The sequence below is a fragment of the Ailuropoda melanoleuca genome, chromosome 13 (genome assembly GCF_002007445.2).
Source record: "Ailuropoda melanoleuca isolate Jingjing chromosome 13, ASM200744v2, whole genome shotgun sequence".
Lineage (NCBI taxonomy): Eukaryota > Metazoa > Chordata > Mammalia > Carnivora > Ursidae > Ailuropoda > Ailuropoda melanoleuca.
The window spans coordinates 17,094,940-17,120,804 of record NC_048230.1 but is presented as its reverse complement, the minus strand read 5'-3'; the positions used below and the strand labels follow the sequence as shown (position 1 = coordinate 17,120,804).

At 41.1% G+C, this 25,865-nt stretch overlaps 1 protein-coding gene across 2 annotated transcripts in view; it reads left to right on the top strand.

Annotated features, from left to right (window-relative positions):
• TOM1L1 (target of myb1 like 1 membrane trafficking protein) overlaps nt 1-25,865 on the top strand; it is a 56,522-nt gene that overhangs the window by 9,982 nt on the left and 20,675 nt on the right. The window contains exons 2-9 of one of the 2 annotated variants that reach the window (XM_019806276.2): nt 244-301; nt 2,193-2,342; nt 2,958-3,083; nt 4,505-4,609; nt 5,790-5,906; nt 19,171-19,304; nt 24,758-24,818; nt 25,215-25,332. In XM_019806276.2, the coding sequence (XP_019661835.1) occupies nt 2,202-2,342; nt 2,958-3,083; nt 4,505-4,609; nt 5,790-5,906; nt 19,171-19,304; nt 24,758-24,818; nt 25,215-25,332 (802 nt within the window). In that variant the 5' untranslated portion in view covers nt 244-301; nt 2,193-2,201. The remainder of the gene's footprint in view (nt 1-243; nt 302-2,192; nt 2,343-2,957; nt 3,084-4,504; nt 4,610-5,789; nt 5,907-19,170; nt 19,305-24,757; nt 24,819-25,214; nt 25,333-25,865) is intronic. The other variant, XM_002925535.4, reaches the window with a different exon arrangement.

The following is a 25,865-nucleotide window of genomic DNA, read 5'->3' as shown; positions in this document are numbered from 1 at the left end:
GAAATCTGCTTTCTGCATACAGTTCTGCAATGCCAGCTCCTTTCTTCTAAGCCTGGCTTCTGCTCATGCTGCTTGACTGAAAATGCCCCCCAGGATCCCACTAGTGGGACTGACCCAACTAATTGACAAACCTAGCTGAGTTTTTCTCCATTCACATCCTTAGCTGTTCTGACGCACGAACCTTGAGAAAACTGCCCTCTTTTGATTTTCCCAGTGTTATGTTCTCTTTATTTTATGCTTCAGCTTCCATTGGTTGCTCTCTGATTGCCTTCATGGAGTCCTCTTCTGGCCTGCGTGATAGGTGAGCCCCAGTGTTCCAGCCATTCTTCCCTGCTCTTCCCACGCAGCACTGGTGTCTCATGTTAGGCTCCCTCCCTCCTGAACGGCAGCTGTGCATGGCTAGCTCCGTTAAAAGTCTCTACTTGAATGTCCCACCATCTGGTTTGCCTTCATCATCTCGGGCTGCCGTAGCAAAAGTATCACTACTGGCTGGCGTAAACAACAGGCATTTACTTCTCACAGTTGGGAGGCTATGAAGTCTAAGGTCAAGGTGCCAGAAGATCAGCATCGGGTAAGAGCCCGCTTTCTGGCTTGTAGATGGCCATCTTGTCATCGCATCCTCACACAGCCAGGAGAGATCATCTCTCATCCCTTTTTACAAGGGAACTAATCTCATTCCTCAGGGCTACACGCTCATGATCTAATGACTTCCCAAAGGACCCACTTCCAAATACCCTCACATGAGAGATTAGGAATGTCAACATATGAATTTGGGAGGGACACGGACATTTAGTCAATAGTACTGTTAAACTCAAAATATCTATAATTCAACTCCTCGGGGCACCTGGGTGGCTCAGTTGGTTAAGCGTCTGAATCTTGATTTTGGCTCAGGTCATGATCTCAGGGTCATGAGATCAAACCCGGAGCTGAGCATGGAGCCTGCTTAAGATTCTCTCTCTCCCTCTCCCTCTGCTCCTTCCTGACCCGCTCATATGCTCTCTCTCTCTCAAAAAATAAAAAATAAAATTCATCTTATCATTTTTACCCCGGACCAAACCTGCAACCCCATCCACTTCCAAATTTCCGTCCAAGGTGCCATCAGTCTCCTACAGGATTACCGCAGCTTAACATCCAGCCATCCTTTTCCAACACCCGTCAGTTGTAAAGTTCTGCCTTCATGATTCTCTCCTGTCTTTCCTTTCCTCACACTCATATCACCCTGGTTGAGGCCTTTCTGCCTTGGTTCTATACTAGTGGGTCCCTACTGGATTCTCCATCCTCCCAGGTCCCCTTTGTAGAGTGCTGCTTGAAAACCTTCCCAGAGTATTACTTTGCACTCATTAACCTTGCTCTCAAGTTCAGAATAGAGGTGTGATGGTGACAAACTAACAAAAATCCTTCACTGTCTTCTTAGTGCAGTGGCCAAACTCTTCCCATTCACTGCCACGCATTTCTCTACAGTCTGCATGATGCCCCTCCACACTTTATCCACACCACCTTCCCAGTGTCTCCAGTCTGCCTGCATGAAGAAGCCCCTACAAACCACAGTACTCCTTTTCTTCCTGATAATTTAAATGCTTTGTCATTCGTTCATTCATTTAAATACCACTTACCTGCCTGGAATATAGCTCTGTACTCCTTTGTACTTAACTATTTTTTAAAGCCCAGCTTAGAATCAGCTTTTTCCACAAGTCTTAAGACCACCTAGTCCTAAATTATCACTTGTCTGATTATCTACCCATAAAGGTCTGTAACTAGGGTGACTGTGTGATTTATCATCCAGACCAGGACATTTAGAGAGTAAAAGGGGTATCATCGTTAATAAAGCCAGCATAGCAGGAATGTACTAGAACTTCCCTGGAAACACCAGGACAAATGTCACCCAATCTATAGCCCATGTGTCTTTAGCATTTCCCATTTGGCCCTTGGCATTTACTACTTTGGATTGTTGTTAATGCTCTAATGATGGTGTCCTGACTTCCCAAGAAGTCTGTCCTCAAAGCTCTTCCTTCACGCCTTACATACTTCCTCACATTCCCAGAACCTAATGCTTTGCCATCAACTTTAGTAGACACTAAATCCTGTTTAGTTGGAATGCTGGTGGAAGTCGTTACTTAGCAATTTTCACTGTATATGTAGGAGATGGTTTTGCCAGAGATATAATTAAATTTTAATTTTTCTGTCTAATTTAGCTTATTGACATGTGCATGCAGAACTGTGGTCCAAGTTTCCAGTCTCTGATTGTGAAGAAGGAATTCATTAAAGATAGTCTGGTTAAGCTGCTGAACCCCAGATACACCTTGCCATTAGACATTCAAAATAGAATCTTGAATTTCATTAAGGTAAGTCTATTGTATGCCTTATGAGTTGGTAGACCTTAGGATTAGAGCTCTAATTATGTACCACTTGATTGGTTTAGTGATTCTCTGCAAACCTAGGATCAAGCCGGAGAACATTTTACTCTTTAATTTTCCAAGTCATAATAATTTCTTGGCATGGCATGGTGCCCTTATTCTGAAGAATTTGAAGTTATCTCCCTATTTTCACTCAGTTTCTACCTTATTCGTGTCAGGTAAGAAAAAGAGTAATGTGTACATTTATTTGGCATACATAGAAACTATGTAAGAGTATGCAACAGACTACTTTCAAAGTTATTTGGCAAAGGAACTACTGATGCTGTTTTAGAATCTATTAATGCTGGATTCAGTACAGGAAGAAAACAGTAAGTACCTATTCCAGGCTTTCTTTAGAATGCTAAGGCATGGGAATTTGATGATTAGAAATATATTGTTTTTCTAGTCTCTGAAAACGTACATTTTTGTCCCTGGCATTCAAAACTAGTTTTCTCTTTCTGAGTAAGATACATAATTGTCAATCTCTCATCTTCTGTCCCCAGCTTAAAAATCGTGTTTTGATTTTGCTGCTGTTCTAACTCTGGAACCATCTCTTGAATTCAGACTTGGTCGCAAGGTTTCCCAGGAGGCGTGGATGTCAGCGAAGTGAAAGAAGTGTACCTCGACCTTCTTAAGAAAGGTGTTCAGTTTCCTCCCTCAGACGCAGAGGCTGAAACAGCAAGACAAGAGGTGGGATGCCTTTCCTGAGCTCATACAGAATTAGATAGTATATTATGTGAGTGTTCTCTTCTTTGAAAGGGACAACCCTTCCTCCGTCCAATGTAAGCAAAAAGATGAATTTATGCGAAAGCCATCACAATATCTCCTAGAATAACCAAGCCACAAGAAGGTTGGTGTTAGCTGGATCTTTAAAACAACAGAGAACCAACCACTCAGATGTCTTATACTTGTCTCTCATTGCAAGCTAGCTTTTCCTGCATAGTAGATAGCGTAAGTCTTAAATTTTCATGTTAGAGCTTTAGCTTTTTCAGATTCCAAGCTCAAAAACCCTGGAAAAGGGCCCAACCTGGGTTGGTTTCCTACTTGTGAACAAATTAGCTGAGGTCATATAGGAACACGGTGGCCCCAGATGGAAATCATTTGGATAAAGCAGAGGAGGGGGCAATGTTCAAAAGAAAGAACTCATGCTAGACAGGCGAGGGTCTCTACCATGGGGAGTCTTGTATTAGACAATAATAATTTTTGCAAATAAGGTTTTGAACTTGTAACACTCTTGAGTACTGATTATAATTCAGCTCTTAACTTTCTGTAATTTCCATAATGTGAAAACAGTCATTCTTACCTTCTGTAGATTGGTGAGTCGTGCCTTCATGCAAAAGCAGTTCAGGTGTATACCAGAAGTCTGATCTTTGTAGAGGCTTTTTCCAGAAGGCTGACTTTTCTACTCATGCAGTCTGTTCCCTGGCCACTAGCCACTTGTCCCAACCTCTTACCTGCCATGCATCTGTTCACCATGTCCCTTTTATTCTTTCTTTCAAGGCATAATATAGTAGTGGTGTAGGACCTTGTTACTCATTATGTGATTTGAGGTATATATAATATGGGAGACTTTTAGGCATATTCCACTGTCCGTATTCCAATTAAACTCCTCATTTTTACAAGATTTCTAGGTGACTTCTCTGGACCTAATGTCAAAACACTGGCCTGAGCACTGTGCTTCGTGTTCTTTGCTTAGAGTTGGAAATGAGGCATTGACTTTGAGAAGCATTCATTAGTAGAGAAGGAGGTGTCTTGCCCGTTGTAGCTTAGCATTTCTTTTTAAAAACCCAAAAAGAGGGCAGCAATAATCTCACGTGGCATTTTATCTTGTAGATCCTTGGTATAAACTAAGGGCACTTTATTAAATTGTAATTTAGTTACTAATTATAATAGCCACCTTTTATTGAACACTTACTATATTATGACACACTGTTAGCACCCTTCTCAAAAAATGCTGGGCAGGTTGTACACTTGACAATTGACTCTGGGCCAACGCCCTCTATCCAGGACCTTTGGTTGAGAAAAGTGATTGAGCCATCTGAATGGAAAAACTGGGCTTGGGGTGGCTGTGTTAATTCTAATAGTTACATTTCCACATTTCGCATTGATAGGCCACTCAGATCTCCTCGAACCCACCAACATCTGTTCCTACGGCACCAGCTCTTTCCTCTGTAATTGTTCCCAAGAGCTCTACTCTTACGTTGGTCCCAGAACAGGTAACAACAGTGACACTGTATTTATTGATGACTCTTTCTAACTTATCAGCTTCATACACAGTTTGTTTGTTTGTTTATTTATTTGAGCAGGAGCATGAGTGAGCATGCATGCAGTGGGAGGGGCAGAGGGAGAAGGAGAGGGAGAATCCCAAGCAGCCTCCGTGCTGAGCACAGAGCCCGACATGGGTCTCGGTCTCACCACCTTGAGATCCTGACCTGAGCTGAAACCCAAGAGTTGGATGCTTAATCATTGAGCCACCCAGGTGCCCCTGCAGTTCTTTATTCTTCTTAACAACATTAGGAGGTGGAGGCACATTATTACCCTCACTTTACAGAGGAGAAGACTGAAGCTTAGTGATAATACATGAGTTATCATGGTTCAGTTCTAAGTAGAATGAACCCATGGATTCTGTCTGATTCTAAAGCCCACGCTCTTAACCATTATGCTTGGTCAGTGGCTTTGTCTTTGTGGAGGCTGGGCTGTGGAATGGATCTTGTGTCAACCCACTGATTCCTGTTGCTCCTGATAGGACTGTCCATATCTCGTTTCAGGGAGCTCAGTAAGTGGTAGCACTATTGCTGGCATTAATTGTGCCAACTGACTCACATTTACTTTTTTTGTTTATATCTGTTAAAAAAGGTCCAGTTAATCAGTTATTATTGATGCCTACTATGTTTTGTTATGAGGAAACTGCCATTTAAGACTTTGTATTATTCAGTATTCTATAAAAATCCATATGGTTGATTCCTCTTAGAATTTAATGCAAGAAGAAAAAAAAAGTGTCTTTCTCTTGATTTTTTTTTTCCTTTTCTAACACCATGGGAACTAGAAAATGCTCATTTTTTTTTCCCCTTTTGTTTTGCCTTGAGCATTTACCTTTTTGTCCAGGTTCCCACGACAGTCCACTTCCTCCCTTCTCCTTAGTGGTTCTAATCTGACTTTTTTCCCTTCTCTTTTAACTTTCTTAGAGCATATTTGTAGCATAAATCTAGAAATTTATTACATGAGATCTCAAGTCCTTTTAGAAGGCAACAGAGTGTACATTTATAAAACAGGTATTTATATAAATTTGAAAATATTAAATGTTGCAAAAGCCTTTTTCTCTACCAGCAGATATCGCCTTGGTAGCAGAAAATAACGTAACCGTTCTTCATGTCACACTTGTGTTGCTCTCCACAGATTGGAAAGTTGCACAGTGAATTGGATATGGTGAAAATGAATGTGAGAGTGATGTCCGCCATATTGACGGAGAATATTCCTGGGTCTGAAAACCCTGAAGACATAGAGCTTCTCCAGGTGTAGTATGATTTCCGGGACAGTCAGTCACACAGTCTTTTAAGGTGTCTTCTATCTCAAGGCTCTAAGAATAACTTTTAATATTATCTAGTTCATCTTTGGTGATTTCTTTTTTTTTTTTTTTTAATTTTATTTATTTATTTGACAGAGATAGAGACAGCCAGCGAGAGGGAACACAAGCAGGGGGAGTGGGAGAGGAAGAAGCAGGCTCATAATGGAGGAGCCCGATGTGGGGCTCGATCCCATAACGCCGGGATCACGCCCTGAGCCGAAGGCAGACGCTTAACCGCTGTGCCACCCAGGCGCCCCATCTTTGGTGATTTCTTAACATAACGAGAGGCAAGGATGACTTTATCACAAATGTCATCATTACTTAGACATGGTCCTTACTCTTTCACAATAAATGATTTAACATCGAATCATTTATAGTCTTGGTCATATACAATCTGTTAGTCACTAACTATTCAAAGTATGTACAAGTTTCCTCCATATCCATCCACTCAACAAACATATTGAGTAACGACAATGGTGGTAGAGGATATAGAGGCAAGGAGGCTGGCCGTTCTAGTCCCCAAGGAACTTATGTATAGTGAGCAAGATTGTTTTGTCAACAGCCAGTTTATTTTTTTTTTTTAATAATAATTTTTTATTATGTTAGTCACCATACAGTACATCATTAGTTTTTGATGTAGTGTTCCATGATTCATTGTTTGCGTATAACAACCAGTGCTCCATGAAATATGCGCCCTCCTTAATACCCTTCACCGGCCTATCCCAATCCCCCACCCCCCCTTTGAAGCCCTCAGTTTGTATCCCAGAGTCCATAGTCTCTCATGGTTCATTCACCCTTCTGTTTACCCCCCTTCATTCTTCCCTTCCTTCTCCTACGGATCTCCCTGCTATTTCTTTTGTTCCATAAATGAGTGAAACCATGTGATAATTGCCTTTCTCTACTTGACTTATTTCACTTAGCATAATCTCCTCCGTCTGGTCCATGTTGCTGCAAATGTTGGGTAATCGTTCTTTCTGATGGCTGAGTAATATTCCATTGTATATATGCACCACATCTTCTTTATCCATTCGTCTGTTGAAGGGCATCTCGGCTCCTTCCACAATTGAGCTATTGTCAACAATCAGTTTAAACAAAGTATTGTAGATGCTGTAATAGAAATTTGTTTATCATACTTTGGGATTGGGTGCAGGCAAGGAGAACGGTGAGGACCTTCGGAGAGGGTTAGATGAAGGCAGCACTCACTCTGTGGAGGAAGACATGAACGGTGCATTTGGACCTGTACGAGCATGTGAGGAAAACCATGAGTGGTTCATTATTACTGAAACCATGTCTCTCCCAGTCACGTCCCTGTGTCTGTATGTCCATATACTTTGCTCTCTAGTAGTTCTCATTCTCAATTTTAAATTTCAACACGCACTTTGACACATTAACTTAGAGGAGGGAGAAATCAGTTTCTGAGTCTTTCTCTTCCCAAACAAGTTACAGAATCTTACCCTATTTTTACATCCCTCTGACTCCCACTCCCTGCTGCTCATGTTGCTGTTATCTTTCCTTTAACTTTGTAGACTGTTAGTAGATAATGTTTTTCTTGATCATTGCTTATTTGAGAAAGAGTAAATTGTAAAAATTTCCTCTTTCAACATTCCTACTTGAATATTCCTGCTGTGTCATTGAATCGCTATTAGTGGTAAACTTTGGGTGTTTGCATATCCAAAAACGTCTTTTTCCTGCCATATTAAGTGCTGATAGTTTGGCTAGACACAGAATTCTCATTGCAAAATTCTTCAGTCCTTCCAAAATACTGCTTCATTGTTCCCTTGTACCCAGTGGTGCTGATGAAAGTATGAGGTTATTCTGATTCTTGAGTCTTTTATAGTGTTTTTTTCTTGTTACATTTATGAGTTCTGCTTACTTTAGTATTTCTGCAGTTTCACAGTATGTCTAGGGATATGTGTGCATGTATGTGCATGTGTGTGTTTCCTTTATTTATCCTGCTTAGTACTTGATAGACCTTTTTGCCCTGTTGCTGTCTGGGTATTTTAATTCTGGGAAATTCTCAGCTCTTCAAGTATTTATTTTCTGCCATGTGGTCTCTTCGTATGGAACTTTTCTTAAATGATGAAACTTCCAGTTGTATTTTTCTTATCGCTCAACATTTTTTCTTTTTTCTTTTTTTTTTTTTTTACTTTTCATCTCTTCATTCTTTGTGTTGTAGTTTTAGGTGTGTTCCTCCATTCCATGTATTTCTCTGAAATTTGCACATCAGTTTGTCTCTTCCAATGAACATTTCATTTCAAAAACTGTGTTTTCTCAGGGCGCCAGGGTGGCTCAGTCAGTTAAGCATCCAGATCTTGATTTCAGCTCAGGTTGTGATCTCGGGGTTGTGAGATCCAGCCCAGCATGGGGCTCTGCACTCCACAGGGGGTCTGCTTGGGATTCTCTCCCTCTGCCCCCGTCCCCCTCTTTCTCTCTCTGTCTCTCAAATAAGTAAATCTTTTTAAAAATTGTTTTCTTAATCATTTTGGGTTTTTGTAATTTTTTTTCATGGATGTGCTTTCCCCTTCTATCTTTCTAAGGATAATACTTATTTTTAGGTTGCTTTTTCCATTTGCTCTATGGATTCTCATTCCTTGAGTCCCAGTTCTTTTCTTCCTCACTTCTTTCAGTTACATTCCTCAAGTATCTGTTGGATTGCTGATAGTGAGCTCATTTTTCTGTGCAATTCTGTGCAATGCAGCAGCCTACATTCTCTGTGCAGCTCACCTGTGCCAGGCAGGAGGACACACTTGCAGTGGTATGTGCTTGGTACCATTTTCAGAGTGTGTGGGATTGGTAGGGGATGATGCTGGGTGCGATATGTTGATAGCTGGTCTTCTAAGGTCTATGCTTCCTACTTTTCCTGCATGCTACCTATTACTGGAAGTAATACCCCATGTCTCTGCCCCAAGCATTGCTCCCATCTGCAAGAGATACTCCTTTCTCAGCTCTCTGGTCTCAAATGGGGAGAGAGGCATGGACCTGTTTGTCCTGCCTGGTTGTTTCACTGCTGTCCCTCAGCTATCTCTTAGTTGCCCCTTGTGCCATCTTGTTCTAGCCTCCATAGTCTCTGGGCATGGAGCATCCTTCATTTTCCTTCCGTGTTCTGCAGCAGTACTCCTTGTGGGCAGTCTTAGATGTTCTGGATTATGTTTTCCCCTCATCCAGGAGTTAGCAAACTGTGGCCAGTAGGCCACATGCAGGCCTTTGTTTTTGTGCCACCCATGAACTCAGAATGGCTTTTAAATTCTTAAAAGATTGTTAAAAAAAAAAAAAAAAAGTTTAGGGGCGCCTGGGTGGCTCAGTCAGTTTAGCGTCTGCCTTTGGCTCAGGTCATGATCTCAGTGTCCCGGGATCAAGCCCCTCATTGGGCTCCCTGTTCAGCGGGGAGTCTGCTTCTCCCTTTACCCCTCCATCCCACTTGTGCTCTGTCTCTCTCTCTCTCTTTCTCTCCCAAATAAACAAGTAAAATCTTTAAGAAAATATTCATTTTGGGCACTTGGGTGGCTTACGCGTCTGTCTTCAGCTCGGGTCATGGTCCTGGGGTCATCAGGCTCTCTGCTCAGTTGAGAGTCTGTTTCTGCATCTGCCCCTTCCCCCGCTTGTGCTCGCGCGTGTACGCACGCTCTTTCTCTCTCTCTCTCAAAAATAAATCTTTAAAAAAATTTAAAGTTCATTTCTTAAGCTGTATCTATGCAGGCCCACTTCCAGAGATCACTAGGGAGTCAGATATACCTCTTAAGGAACTCTGCACCACCCCCCACCCACAATTCATGGGTTTGAGTTTGTGGCACCTCTCAGGTCCCCAGGGATAAGAAGAGGATTTAAAACCGCAGCTTGAGAACGTAAAGCTCCAGGGGGGGGAGTGGTAAGACCTGGTCTGTACAAGTCACTGAGGACCTTCTATACCATGTCAGAGTGGGCTTTCACTCTGATGGCAGAAGGGAACCATCAGGGATAGAACTGAAGACAATATAACCATATAAAATTTTTAAAAGACACATGTGGTGACATTGAGATAAGTTCTAAAGAAGCAAGACAAAATTCTAGGCAACAGTTGAAGACATCATTTACCACGTATCTTATACTACATTCTATGTGTGGAAAATGACCTCTGTGGTCAAATAAGTTTGCGAAACTACCTACTCTATTTCTGGAGGTTCATAAAGCTTCTTCGTATAGTTAAGGTGCCCAAGAGTCTTTGTTTAACTCAACATTTACAAACCTCTTTGACCAGAGAATCCCCATTTACTGAGTGTGTGAACGTCCTACAGAACACCAGCATAATATATACCTTGAGAAACAAATCAATATTTTGGATCATGGGCTGTACGTCTATTATTTTTAGAATATTTTACATAGGAACCTCACATCGTTTTGTTAAGGATTCCTGGGGTTCTTAGCCTTGGACAAACCATTTAGTATCATTGGGCTTCATTGGATGATAAAATGAAGAGCTAAGAGGGTACTTGACAAACAAAGGTAATGTTAATATATTCTGCTAGGAGATTAAAAGGAAAATTAACCATTAAATATAGTTCCTATGTAGTAATCCTTTTAAAAAAAAACCCACAATTGAAGGCTTTTACAGATAATAAATTTTGTGACTCACAATGTGTAACAAGCATTTTAACTAAGACTTAATTAAATATCAAAGTAAGACTGTGGGACAGAGAGTATTTTTTGGAAACGGCCACAGCAATATTTCTACTGGCACATGGTCTTCCCGGGCCTTTCAGAGCTTCTAAAGTGACATGATTTATGACTTTTCTCCTCTCTTCCTCCATCTGTGGCAAACAATCCCTCATTAAAAATGCACACTGAAGCATCCCGTTTAAATATGCGAATCCAGCTTTATACCGTGTGCCATCCTGGAGAGCACTGAAATGCTTTTTGTGTCAGTCTTTGGGTGCAGATGTTTGGTTGCATTTTGCAAGAATAATGCTAATCTGTTTCGATGCCAGCGTTCAGGGCTGTGTGCTGGCTTGAATACTAAGGAGACTTGGGGTGTCAGTCAACATTCGAATACCACTCATGGCCCATTGGAGTTGAATGGGTTCTAGCATCTGATCGGCTTGTTTTATGGAGCCTATTGAATGTGTAACTTTTTCTATTTATGTTTTTCGTTAGTAACACCTAGAGATCTCATGAGGAGTGCTGTTCTTACGTTCTTTCGGCAAGAATTGGATTTTTTTCTCATACGGTCAGTTAGCTCGTAAAAGAAAACGATTTCTCTTCTCACAACACTTCTGACACCAAGTGTGAGAGGTTTTTTCCCCCTCACATTAAACAGTTCTGATTCTAACTACCCAGAGTTAGCACAAACCCCACAGATGAAGGGCTCCGTCTTGAAGACCATCCCCACTTCATATGCCTGTTGCAAATCTGAGCATCTCATACTTTTGACCAGTGAGCTATAAACTGGGGGTTTCCACAACCCCCCTCCTTGGGATGGACCATTTGCTAGAATGCCTCACAGAACTCAGGGAAACATTTGTATTTGCTGCTTTATTATAGAGGGTGTTACGAAGGATACAGATGACTACTCAGGTGAAAGATACAGAGGACAAGGTCCAGAAGGGTTCCAAGTGCAGCGGGAGCTTTTGTACCCATGGAGTTGGGATGTGGATGTGTTCACCTACCTGGGAACCCTCTAAACTCCTTGTTTTGGGATTTTTATGGAGGATTTATCACATAGGGATGTTGATCATAACCTCAAGCCTTCACCGCTCTCTCCATGAAGAGGATGGAGGGTGGGGCTGAAGTTCCAAGCTTCTGATTGTGGTTTGGTCTCTCTGGTGACCAGCCCCCATCCAGGAGGCCACCAAGAGTTGCGTTATTAGAACTTTAGATGCTCCTGTCACCCAGGGAGTTCCTAGGGATTTAGGAGCTCTGTGTCAGGAACCAAGGGCAGAGACCAATGTATATATTTCTTATTTTACATATTGCTTAGCTATTTAGGTGTCCCAGCTGCAAATGGGGGGTCTTTGATCCATTGTCCTATCTGGACCAGGCCCCAGCCTCTCAAGGTTATTGGATCTGACAGATGGTTGCCTTTCAAACATTGTACCTTTATTGCCTCTCTTATCTTTGGGCCCTATATGGTTTTTCAGCCTTTGAGGGTTTCTCATTCTTTCTTGAAAGCTTAGGCATGTATGGTAAAATAGCATTATAGTGTATCCAGCATTTTTTTTTAGGTATTTTGTTATCAGGAAGGTTTTCAGGATCTTGAGTATAATATTGTGCTGGAAACCAGAAACTATACAGCTTGCTTTTTCTAAAAATTGAGACAAAATTCACATAGTAAAGAATTCACCAGAGCACCTGGGTGGCTCAGTCGGTTAAGCGTCTGCTTTCAGCTCGGGTCATGATCTGGCACTCCTGGGATCAAGCAGCATTGGGCTCCCTGCTCAGCGGGGAGCCTGCTTCTCCTCTGCCCATCCGCCTGCTGTGCACACGCTCTCTCTGTCTCTCTCAAATAAATCTTAAAAAAATAAAAAAATAAAAGAACCATCTGAAAGTATGTGATATAGTGGCATCTAGTACATTCACAGTGGAGCCATTTCCTCTGTTGGGTTTCAGAACTTTTGGAACTAGTTCCAAAAAGGAAACCCCATTCCCATTGAACAGTCTCTCCCCCTTCCTGTCTTTGCCCAGTTCTACCTACCTGCTTACTATTTCTATGAATTTACCTATTCTGGATATTTTATATAAATGTAATCATGCACTATGTGGCTATTATGTTTGGTTTCTTTCACTTGTACATCACTAACCTTTTTTTTCACCCATGTAGCACCTGTCAGAATTGCATTCCTTTAGTGGGTAATATTCCCTTGTGTGAATATGCTGCATCTTATTTATGCATTTATTAGATGATGGACATTTGAGTTGTGTTTACCTTTTGGCTATTGAAGCTGCTATAAACATTCATCCACCAGTTGTTTTGTTTTGTTTTGTATTCCTACGTTCATTTCTTTTGACCGTATATCTAGGAGTAGCACTGCTGGGTCATATAGTAATTCCGACTCTGGGTTTAACTTTTTAAGGAACTATCAAACTGCTTTCCATGGTGGCTGCACCATTTTACATTCCCACCGACAGTGTACAAGAGTTCCAGTTTCTCTGCTTCCTTGCTAATGCTTGTTATGTTCCGTTTTTTGGTTTTTTTTTTAATAGCTGTCTAGCAGGTGCGAGGTAGTAGCTCATTACGATTTTGATTTGCATTCCTAATGACTCATGATACTGAGCATCTCTATATAGCTTTTTAAAAGGTAGAGCACCTCATGTTGTCCTTGTTGGACCCCTCCAGGGGCTTCCCATCACACTTGGAACAAAACCGCAACCTCCTTATTCTAGCCACAGAGCCCTCCTTGACCAGCTCCTACTACCACTCCTTCCACAGGCCATGCAGCTCTTCTCTTCGGCGGTCGATGTACACTGACCACCCTTCTGTTCTGTGGACACACCAAGTTTGTTCTTGCTGGGGAGTATTTCATGCTTGACCGTCATGCTCTCCCCTCTTCTAATGGCCAGCTTTTTCTCCTCACTCTGACCTTAGGATGTTACCTCCTCTGAGAAGCCTGTCCTGACTCCCCAGGTGTTAGACTGTCAACTTTTGTCTCCTGCCCCATCGCCATTTTGTCCTCCACCTAGCGCTCAGACGCTTTTCTTGAATATTTGTTCAGTTGCCTTTGCCTACTAGAATAGAAGCTCTGCAAAGCTGATCTCTAATGCTCGGGGTCTGGCTCCCAGAGCAGTGCCTGGCATGATGTAGTCACTCAGTAAAAATAGCTTTCATAAGTTAATGTTTTCTTCCCCCTAGGTTTTATGTAATTTAAAATAAAAATCTTGGGCACCTGGGTGGCTCAGTTGGTTAAGCGTGTGCCTTCGGCCCCAGTCATGATCCCAGGGTCCTGGGATGGAGTCTTGCATCAGGCTCCCTGCTCAGTGGGGAGTCTGCTTCTCCCTCTGCACTCACTCTCTCTCTCTCAAAAATAAAAATTAAAAATTAAATTAAACATAAAATAAAAATCTTTGGGGCACCTGGGTGCCTCAGTTGCTTAAGTGTCAGACTTGATTTCAGCTCTTTTATGATCTCAGAGTTGTGGGATTGATCCCTGCACTGGGCTCTGTGCTCAGCCCAGAGACTGCTTCACATTCTCTCTCCCTCTCGTTCATACTCTCTCTCTCTCTCAAATAAATAAAATCTTCAAAAAAATAAAAATCTTTATCCTTGCTATGAGAGACTGAATCTTCATTTTTTTATAATAATTTTTTATTATGTTATGTTAGTCACCATACAGTACATCCCTAGTTTTTGATGTAAAGTTCCATGATTCATTACTTGGTATAACACCCAGTGCACCATGCAATACGTGCCCTCCTTAATACGCATCACCAGCCTATCCCATTTCCCCCTCCCCCCTCCCCTCTGAAGCCCTGAGTTTGTTTCCCAGAGTCCATAGTCTCTCATGGTTCATTCCCCCTTCTGTTCACCCCCCCTTTCTTCTTCCCTTTCTTCTCCTACCGATCTTCATACTTCTTATGTTCCATAAATGAGTGAAACCATCTTTTTTTTTTTCCAATTAGATGGCTAGTTGTCCAAATAACATCTAACAATTCACACCATCTCCGTGAATTTCAAACACTCCTTCATCGTATTCTATCTTCTAATACAAGGACATCTTTCTGGAGGCTGTTTTGTTTGTTTGATCTGTTTGTTCAGCCCTGTGTTGGCATCCTACTACTTTAATGGTTCTAAGTATCTATTTTCATGCCTTTGTAGGGTTTGTCAGTGAAACAGATGGCATGCTCAATTTAGATAATTTGAGGAGAGTTTAATCAAGGTACTATTTATTCAGCAAGATATTGCAGGGTTTAGGGAAACCACAGGAGCTCGGTCACTACGCCATGCTCTTAACTAATATCCCGAGGCATAAACAGGCAAGAGGGAAGTTTCGCCAGAACCCAAAGGAAAGAAAAACAGAGAAAGCACCCTTGAGAGTAGAGGAGCTTTTGGTGGAAGGAATTGAGGGAAAAATATCTAGATCTCGCTCTCCTTCCTCCCATTTCCTGCCAGTGCGTGCTGCTTACCGAACTCAATCATTTCAGCCTTCTCTTGTTTTTGCCTAACCCCAGTAGGGCAATGAGAGAAGAGAATATTTCAGTCTTCTGTAGAAGAATGCAAGCTCTGATTTTCAGAGTATAACTGGAATGGGGTGCCTGCGTGGCTCAGTTGGGTAAGTGTCTGCCTTCGGCTCAGGTCATGATCCCAAAGTCCTGGGATCAAGCCCAAGTGGGGCTCCTTGCTCAGCGGGGAGCCTGGTTCTCCCTCTCCCTCTGCCTGCAGCTCCCCGTGCTTGTGGTGTTCTCTCGCCATCTCTTTCTCTGTCAAATAAATAAATAAAATCTTAAAAAAAAAAAAGCATAACTGTTGAAAGCCTTAGTCTAACTTAGTAGAAAAGTTTACAATTGGGTCAATCTAAAATTTCATCCTATAAGGATAATTTGTTACTGGTTGGGGGGAAAAAACAGTAAAATAAAAAGTCCTCCTCTGGACACTTATTGCCTTTACCATTCAGAAACTTGTGGAAGGGACTTTCAGTGTCTCTGAAACCATCTCCCTTCCTTTACAGTAGCAAGTCATGGAGCTGGAGGGAGAACCTCGTTCTCCTGAACCTGTGTTCTACCCATTATACCAACTTGCTTCTCATTTTGAGCCCAGAATTGACTTTCTAGTATAGGGGTCTCACCTGTTTTTTCCTATGTCTGTAGCTAGGTTGGAAGCAACTTGAAGGCAATGGCCAAGTCGAATACTTCTAAATCCATACAGCTATGCATGTTTATAGCACATGCTTTGCACACTGAATGAGTTCATTAAATTTCCTTTTTTTTCATAAGTATTTTATTTATTCGTTAGAGAGAGAGACAGAGTGCACAAGGAGTGGGAGAGGAAGAGGGAGAAGCAGACTCCCCACTGAGCTGAGAGCCCAACATGAGGCTCGATCCCAGGACCCCGAGATCATGACCTGAACCTAAGGCAGACGCTTAACCGTCTGAGCCACCCAGGCATCCTGAGTTCATTAAATTTCTGTTGAGTTGAATAGACTGATGCTCTTTGTTGAAGAATTGATGATTTTAGGACAAAGGAGCTAAGGAGTTACTGAAGACAAAGGCTTTTGGGGAAATAAAATGTTGACAATATTTGGTTAGGAAAAACAAACAAGGATTCTACTGAGTTAATGATCTTTTTGAGTATGATCTTGACTTTTAATTTGCTATTCACTCAGCTGACGTCTGTGTAAGGAAAAAGGGCTACAAGCAAGTAACGCTGAGAACTGTTTAGTTTTAAGGTGGGAGGGGTAGGGTTTTTTTATTTTTTTGCAGATAGAGATGTTCTCTAGGGCTCCTGCAGTCTGGGGAGGGAGGACAGAGAGGGAGGAAATATGTTATGGGCTGATAATAAGAGTATCACCTTGCAGATAGTATTTCCAGAGAAGGCTTTCAAGAAACACATTTCTTCCCATTTTCACTTTTTCAAGGGAGATGTTCAGGCACTTCTATTTTTCTTTTTATTGAGTTGCACTGTGCTGCTGAATGTGGGAAGGTTACAGTTGGAGTTGAAAGTGCAAAAGGACCTCCTTCCTTAATCCCTGAGTCCTCGGTGGAGGTCTAGGAGCCATCTGGATGTCAGGAGAGGAAGCTCTTAATGAGCTCTTTTTTTGTTTTGCTCCAAAGACTTTTTGAATTGATTGTTAAATTCCCTTGAACTAAGAAGCCTACCTTTGCTTTGATATGGTATTTAATGGGGGCAGTTCCAGGGGCTCTGTAATGGACATATGCACCAGCAGCTGTTACTCTGTGTTTTGACTCTCTCCCCCCGCTCGCTCCCCACATCCACAGCCCTGCAGATGCCTGCCGTGGGGGAACTTCTGACCCATCCTCTTGGTTCATGGTGCTTGATCTAGGCTCTTTCCAGGTGGTGTGGCCCTCCTCTGAGACAGACATCAATTGAGAAGATCAGAGTGGGCTGGCTTTTGAAGAGGTTTTTCAAATTCTGCTCTGCAATCCTGCTGAGAAATGTGATGTTCCTTTCATGTTTCCATTCCATCTGTCTTTTGAGAGGGCAAAGAGAGGGTCTTCTTGTGACCGGGGGCTATTGATGTTGGCTGCAGATTCATTTCAAATTAATTTCTACATTTTTGTCACGAGCATCTCACAGCCATTGTATTTCCTTGATCTTGACATTGCTCTAGCAAGGCTGCCAGGAGCAAGAACAATTTCATTATACTCAGTAATGCAAACGATCTCGTTCATCATGAAGGTTATGTGAAATGCTGTTCTTTGTTCTCTCCTTGGAATAGCACTGGGTCCTGAGTAAAGGTGTATTACAAGATTGTATTAGCTATCTAGTTAACATTCCAGTGATACTTCCTTATGCAATCATTAATACATTTATTGACTACCCACCGTATGCCAGACACCCTTGGGGTTTCAACTTTAGCATTTCCTATTTTTATAACAACCCTGCAAGATAATTGTTATCCTTGTTTTATAGATGTGTAAAAAACAAAACTGAATCTAAAATTTAACTAAATCCCGTGTCAGGTATGCATATGCGAGTGGCCTTTCGTCTACTGAGTCTAGAGTCTGCTCTCTTTGTACTATTCCAGGGAGCCATACGAAAGGAAAGCCAAATTTAGCCTACCACCTGTCTTTGTTTTATTAGGATATGGCCACACCCATTTATTTGCATATTATCCACAGTGCTTATATGTTTTAATGGCAGACTTGGGTAGTTCTGTTCTCTGACAGAGAACACACAGTCCACAAAGCAGAAGATATTAAATACTATCTGGGCCTTTAAGAAAAAAGTTTGCCAACCCCTGATGATAGTGGCCAGTCGTTAGCAAATAGGAGTTTTTCTGGCTGCAGATAGTGGTTACAAAACCCAGAGTCTATCCTTTATCAGTCTGTATTGCTTTTTCCTTTTCATTTCCTTTTTTCTCCTAAATATTTTTGTTAGGATTCTGTAGAGGGCATGGCTTTTACCTCTGAGTCCAAATGCCAGTTATTAATGCTTTGACTGATTTATTTAGAGATTTCCTGTCAGGACTCTTGTAATAGATGGTTTGGGATTCTAAATGGTTTTGCTGACTATAAGTTTTTCAGTGGGTCTGTCTTTCTTGAAGGGAAACAAGTCAGATAATGGAAAAGTCTGATGATTTAGCAAGTTCTGTCGCTCTCATTTTGAAGGTGTTCTTGCCTGACCTTAATGTACCATTATGCTTACAAATTCTAGCTGAGGTGGGTTTAAAGAAACGTGAATATTAGTTTTATGCTCCTCAGGCTTGCCTATATGGATATAAGTTGTAAGGCAGCAGTTTTCAAATTGTCCGTGTATATAAGAAACACTCCAGGATGCTTACCAAAAAAAAAAAAAAAAAAAGTAGATTCCCAGACCCTCAGCCCTGGAGATTCCGAATCAGTATGTTGGCTGTAGGTGCCCCTGATGGTTATGAGGAAAAGCTAGTTTGGGGAGTGCAGTCCTGGCTTAAAGCAGTGACCCCAGGTAGTCCCAACAAGCATAGTATCCCTATTTTTTTTTTAAATTTTGGTTTGGTTTCCGTTGGAATGTGTTGTTGTAATTGTAAACTTTATTTATTTAAGTAAAATGTAATAGGAAAATTACGCCACTATAAATGTATTTTAACTGCTACGTTCTTTTACTATCTCTAATAGCGACAGTAAGCATTTTGTGTTTTATGTAGTGCTTTATAGTCCTAGAGTTCCTCATTATACACATCTCATTTGCTTTTTATGTCACCCCTTGAGGTAGATGTGGCAACTAGTATAACTTTCATTTATCAAATGAGGAAACTGAGATTTAGGAAACCAGTGATTTCTGTATTCTGCAGCTAGTAAGAGGCACCTCTAGGATTCCCATACACCAGTTCTAATTTCTAGTCTGGCATTCTGTGCAGTGTACCATAGTGTTCTTTTACACCTCATTTGGTTTTTAGAGGAAGATATAATCACGTGTAACTCATTGCCTTCTGATAAGAAGGACAAATTGTACGTAATTAAATACTTGGGTAATCTCCCATAGGTGACTCCTGGAGGAAGTGATCAACGGGCATATACTCACTGGTGCATCCGTTTCTTTATAGAACTTCCCTAGCACAGAAAAAGATATTTCTCTCCTTTCTTTGACAGAAACTTTATAAGACAGGACGGGAGATGCAGGAGAGGATCATGGACCTGCTCATTGTGGTGGAGAATGAAGATGTAACCATTGAGCTAATTCAGGTGAACGAGGATTTGAATAACGCCCTCCTTGGATGTGAGAGGTGAGCTGATGTGCATCCTCCCACCCTCCTCCACGTGTTGTTTCTCCAGCAGTGGCTCAGCATTCTTGTAAGAGTACCTACTGGGTAAACAGTTAAGATCGGGAACAGCTTCAGGGCAAGGCTGCCTTCCTTCCAAGAGAGGGAACGTGGTCCTGGCCTTCTGGGAGCTTGTGATCTGGATTGCAAGAGCAAGAGCACATCTGTGCAGTGCTGGGAGCATTCTCGGGCATTGTAAATAACTGACCATAGCAGGCCTGGATTTCATTCACCTTGATAATATCTGCACTGAGCACATTGTAGACTCAAGTGGGTGAATAGTATAAACAAAGCATCTTAGTAAAAGTGCGGTTTATCCTAAGTTTGAGATAGACAAGAACATAAAACAGTGCAGGGAAGAGGGGAGGATATTTTATATGAAGAAAATAGTCTATACAAAACCAGAGCAGTAGTTTGGACATTTTGTGTACGAACATAGGGTTTTTTTTTTTAAGTTTCCATTCAGAAAAGTATGAAGGCAAAAATTTTAAATACTCATCATTTTGTCACTAACATTTTTAGCCATTTTCCTACATTTTTTTTATAGTTGTGATCATGTAAAGAACGTACACTTCTGTTTCTCTTGATTTTATTCACTGTATAACAAGTATTTCCTTAGCCTGTGCTTTGAAATCCTTTCAATAAGCTGTTATGTTTAAGAGCTCTGTAATAGTCTGTGTCTTTCCCAGTTCATTATTTGGCATGTTAGTTGTTTTTAACTCATTTATTCATCAGAGTAAGAGTCTTATCAACTACTGGGATAGGCAAGGTTCTAAGTCAGAAAAACACCTTAAGTACAAATAGACACACTTGGAAATTGAAATAAGTGCAGTGAAACAAGGTGCGGGAGGTCTGCTTGGTCAGAATATCAGCCGGGCCTAATCCAGGTGGGGAGGGGGAAGGGGAGTGTCAATGAGGAGGTGCCCCTATGGTGAGCACTGCAGAATGAGTGAGCATGGATCGAACAAGGAGCAGAGCAGGAGCTCGGAGGGTCTGTGAAGCTACAGAAAAGCACACAGGCTGGAGAGAGAGTGAGCAGCCAGGATCCAGCCCCCGGGAGCTGGGGTATGCCTAGACTGACAGGCGACTTTTTCTTCTGTATTAATGTATAAAAACGTAGCTTCATGTGGAATCTAACAAAAAAACCAACAACAAGAAAAGCAAAAACAACGCAAAACCAAGTTCATAGGGGCAGAGAAACTTGGTGTGGTTGCCAGAGGTGCAGAGGGGGTGGGAGGTGGGTGTAATGGGAGGAAGGGGGTCAAAGATTAAAAAATTAAAATTAAAATTAAAAAAATAAATAAAAGGAACAGCAATCAAATGTAATGTGTGGGCTTTACCGGGATCCTACTTTGAACACACTAACATTAAAAAACATTTAGTTGCTAAGGGGAGGAATTTGAATATGGATGGAATATTAATTAATATTAAGGACTTACGGGGGAAAATATAATGGTTAAGTCGGTGGTTAAGTTGGAAAATGTCTTTATTTTTGGAGAATGCCTTCTAAAATATCTAGGGATGAAATGTCATAAAGTCTATAATTTAAAATATTTCAGCAAAAATATATATAAAGCAAATATGGCAAAAAGATACACAGTCATTAAACTTAGCTGAGGAATACAGGGGTGTTCGTTATACTGTTCTCTCTTTACTTTCCTATAGGTTTGAAAATTTCCTAATAAGTTAATACAAAGATATCTGAGTTAACAGTGTCACCTATATAAAACAACTTATTTCAGTGCTTTTAAAATATTGTATAAAACAGTTGCACGTAAATGAACCCAAAGATCTATTATTAGGAACCTGAAAAAAGAGAAAAAGAGAAAAAACAAACCCATTGTTCCAGGCAAGTCTCGTGGTCTCTTTCCAGAGCTATCCCTAGGACTTCTCATTGTAATGCTAGAGTGTCTGAGCTCCCCACACTTTTTCTAGATCTTCATTCCTCAGTAGGAATGATGTCCGCATTTTGGGTGAGACAGTTATCCCTTGTGTGGACCCTACTTAGTGGTTCATAAGGGAAATAGGGGAACAGTGCTGGATTCAAAAAAACAGTTTTATGAATCAAATCTTGATGATTTCTGGGAAAATCGCTTACTTTTTTTAAGACTTAAGTTTGTTTCTGTCTATTAAAGAGGAAAATATTACCTAATTACAGGGTTTCATTGTTGTTTTGAGAACTAAATGAGTTAATATATATGACGGCATCTTGGGGGGGTGCTACCATGTTGACACACATTAAATATTAATTTCTTCCTCCTCCCCATTAACATCCTACTGGGCCTTTTAACTTATTGACTAGTTTTTGTTGTTTTTTTTCTTCTGTTGATCCGTGAATGAACCAAGAGAATCAGTGAAGTAAAACCAATACTATGAAATGAGTTTTTTCCTTCACTGTCTCTTACATACTGCCCATCGGAGACCCCAGCCCTTCATGTGAAGCCATGACCGAGCGTTGACTGAGCATGTGAGCCCAGCGACCAGTGTTGTCTGAGCACCGAACAGAATCTAATTTTTGCCTTTTGTTTTCTGTGGCGTAAAGCTTAGTAAGTGGAAAAACAGCTCAGGAAAACCGCATGGCTGTCAGAGTGCTGCTTCCTGGTTTTCATTTTGTGGAATTCTGTTACAAACCATTAAGACCACGGACTAAAAGCTTCTTCTGAAGGGGAATGTCTTTTAATTGGGTCCNTAAATAAAATATTAATTTCTTCCTCCTCCCCATTAACATCCTACTGGGCCTTTTAACTTATTGACTAGTTTTTGTTGTTTTTTTTCTTCTGTTGATCCGTGAATGAACCAAGAGAATCAGTGAAGTAAAACCAATACTATGAAATGAGTTTTTTCCTTCACTGTCTCTTACATACTGCCCATCGGAGACCCCAGCCCTTCATGTGAAGCCATGACCGAGCGTTGACTGAGCATGTGAGCCCAGCGACCAGTGTTGTCTGAGCACCGAACAGAATCTAATTTTTGCCTTTTGTTTTCTGTGGCGTAAAGCTTAGTAAGTGGAAAAACAGCTCAGGAAAACCGCATGGCTGTCAGAGTGCTGCTTCCTGGTTTTCATTTTGTGGAATTCTGTTACAAACCATTAAGACCACGGACCAAAAGCTTCTTCTGAAGGGGAATGTCTTTTAATTGGGTCCAGCTCTCAAGAGATTGGGTTACTTCTGCGAATGGCTCATTCTGATTCAGCTCTGAACCATGTGTGCCAAAAGCACCTGAGGTCAGTTGTGGGACAGAAACACTTAAGTCTTAAGATTCAGAGAGAAATGTTTTGCCTCCAGAAAAGATAGTAGTCTTGGTGTACTCGTTTCCTATAGCTACTCTTACAAATTATCACAAATTTAGTGGTTCAAAACCGCATAAACTTATTACCCTACAGTTCTCTAAGAGTCCAAAGTGGGTCATCAGGGTGTCAGCAGGTGGTACATTCCTTTTTGGAGGCTCCAGAGGAGAGTCCTTTTGCTTCACTCTTGCAGCTTCTTGAGCCTGCCCACTCTCCTTGGCTCGTGATCCCTTTCCACCATCTTCAAAGCCAACACCATCTGGTTGAGTTTTTTTATATTGTATCATTCTTGCTTCCTCTTCTGCCTGCCTCTTCACGTTTAAGCGCCTTTGTAGTTACATTGCTTATCTGTATATTCCAGGCTAATCTCCCTATTAAAGTCTCCCTATTAAGGCAACTTTCCATTTGCCATCCAACCTAACATATTCACTGTTCCAATCACTAGGATATAGATATCTGGAAGGAGGGCGCCCCATTCTGTTCATCACAGTCTGCCCTCTCTTCCCCCAAAGATTCACATTCCTCCACATGCAAAATACATTTGCCCTATTCCAACATCCCCCAAAATCCCTGCTCATTACATCTAGGGAAGAGTTGTGCAAATAAGAAAACAGAAGTTTGTTACTCGAGGCTTGATCTGAGAGGGTTCTTCATACCCAGCGCATAACTAGTGTACAAGAAGCCAGTGCCGTAAGGAGGGGGAAGAAAAAACATGTGTTTTAGAAAGGGAAAAATCCTTAAACCTAAATGCATGTTCTAATTTAATATGTTTCTAAACTAACTCTTAGTTTCCAAAGCATTTCCACATTAATCCACCTGTATTATCTTTCTAGGGGTCGCCCCTGAGAATAACTTTCTGAGGAAATGCTTCAAATGCTGCTATTCTCTTTTAGCAAAGAGATAGAGAACTGAGGATCAGAAGTTATGTCCACGATCCTATAGCTATGTGATAATAAAGCTGACACTTGATCCCTGGACTACTGCCTTCAGCTTCACTAGTCTTTCAAACCTATTATTTATTTATCTGCTCCTCTTTTATTCCCAGTGTACGAGCAATGTAAAATTTAAGTTGTAAATTTTATTTTCGATATTTTTAGTGGATATCAGGTGTCATAAAAATGAAGATGAACAGTGAAAATATGTTAAATGTGTTTGAATTTTTATGGAACATTATTTATAACGGCAGGATTGGAAACAAGTTAGATATTTGAGATTAAGAGTAGTTAAATGTGGGGGCGCCTGGGTAGCTCAGTCGGTTTAGCATCTGATTTTGGCTTAGGTCATGATCTTGGGGTCCTGGGATCGAGCCCTATGTTGGGCTCCATGCTCAGTGGGGAGTCTGTCTCTCCGTCTCCCTCTCCCCCCACTCATGCGCTCTCTCTCAAATGGATAGATTAAATCTGTTTAAAAAAAAAAAAGTAGTTAAATGTGTGCTACGTTCATAAGGTAAAATATGCAGCCACTAAAAATTGCATTTCTGAATAACTGGAAAAATGCTCCCTACATAACTGAATTAGGATACAGAACTATGTGAAATCATGGCAAATAAGTTTAAAAATAGATTACTGTATAGTGACTAACATAACAAAAAATTATTAAAAAATAGATTAATTTACAGAAAAAGATACCAGAAGGAAATACATCATGATTTTAATAGGGACCATTTCTAGGTGATGGAACTACTACTAGTTTTTTGGTTTTTTTTTTTAAATTTCATTTATTTATTTGAGAGAGAGAGTGAGTGCATGAGCGGGGGGGCTGGGCAGAGGGGAGAGAGGGAGAACCTCAAACGGACTCCATGCCCAATACAAGCCTGATATGGGGCTTGATCTCACGACCCAAGCCGAAATCAATAGTCAGACACTCAACCAACTGAGCCACCCAAGCAACCCTATTACTAGTTTTTAATATGTATTCATTTTCTCACAGTTTTCTATAAAGGCATTACTACCCCTATAAACTGAAAAGATTTTTTTTTTAAAGTTATGAAAGTACTTTATTGGGAGTCGATGGGGATGAGCCTGATTATCTTTGTTCCTGAATATTTGCATGTTAATAATTTGTTAAGGATTATAGCATTTTCATATCTATTTTCTGTTAAATACTTAACATTTTGCTAACTCTCAAACAGATTCACTCGGAACCAACAAAGGATTTTGGAGCAAAATAGGAACCAGAGGGAAGATGCCAATGTAAGTGAACAGAAAACTTACAAAAAACAATTGAACATTTTACAAATTGTACAGTAGGGAATAAGGCTTACCTAAAACAAGTCTTAAAACAGAAGAAGCATCATTAACTATCTGGAATGGTTTTGGTGGTGTAGAGTATTTGCCTTAACAACTCAATATTATTAAGTTACTAATAAGAAGTCATAAGAAGATTATCTGATTAAGCAGCAACTCATGTAGATGGTGGGATGTGATTACTACGAGTGTTGCCTGTTGAATAGAGAATTCTCCTTCGAGATGCATCCAAATAGGATTTTCCTTTCTCAAAAAAAAAAAAAAAGTCCCCAGGGAGAAAACCATGATAAATTACCTGACACATGTTTTTCTGAATTGTGTTTTTGTTTGCTTTGTTTTCAGACTACCAGTGAACCTTCTGCCCCCTCCTGTGATCTCTTGGACCTTAGGCTTAGTCCTCCAATGCCTAGGGCCACTCTGGGAGAACTCAACACCATGAATGCTCAGCTTTCAGACTTAAGTAAATAAGCACATGGGCCTTTCAGACCAGCAGAAGAGCTTGATGTGAAACAGTTCTGCTTGGTTTCATGATTAAAAATGCAATGTGGGAAGGACTGAAGTCAGTTTGAATATCAGAGAACTGTATCGGGAGATGTAATTATTCTTTGGCGAGTGGTTGGCTCAAACCCAGCAATGGGATATATCGGGGGGGGGGGGGTGTTGGATCCCTGAAATTCATCCCCCTGGCTTAGAATCTCATCGAATTCACATGGCCTGCTTTTATAAATGTGGTTCAGCGTCATGGCCAAACTTAAAACCACTCTGAAGCACACACTATGACCTTTGGGTTTCTCCGCTATGCTACAGCATTTAGGTAAGGGAATATTTGATGCAGGTGGAGAAAGTCAGGAATTAGGAGGACTGATCTACGTGGTGGTGAAATGTGGAGGAAAAAACACAGGTTTTTGAGGTAGGAGTCCAAGTTGAAATCCCGTCTGCCACCTTATAGCCACCCAGCTTTGAGATTCTCCTCCTCTGGGGTGTCTTACTTAG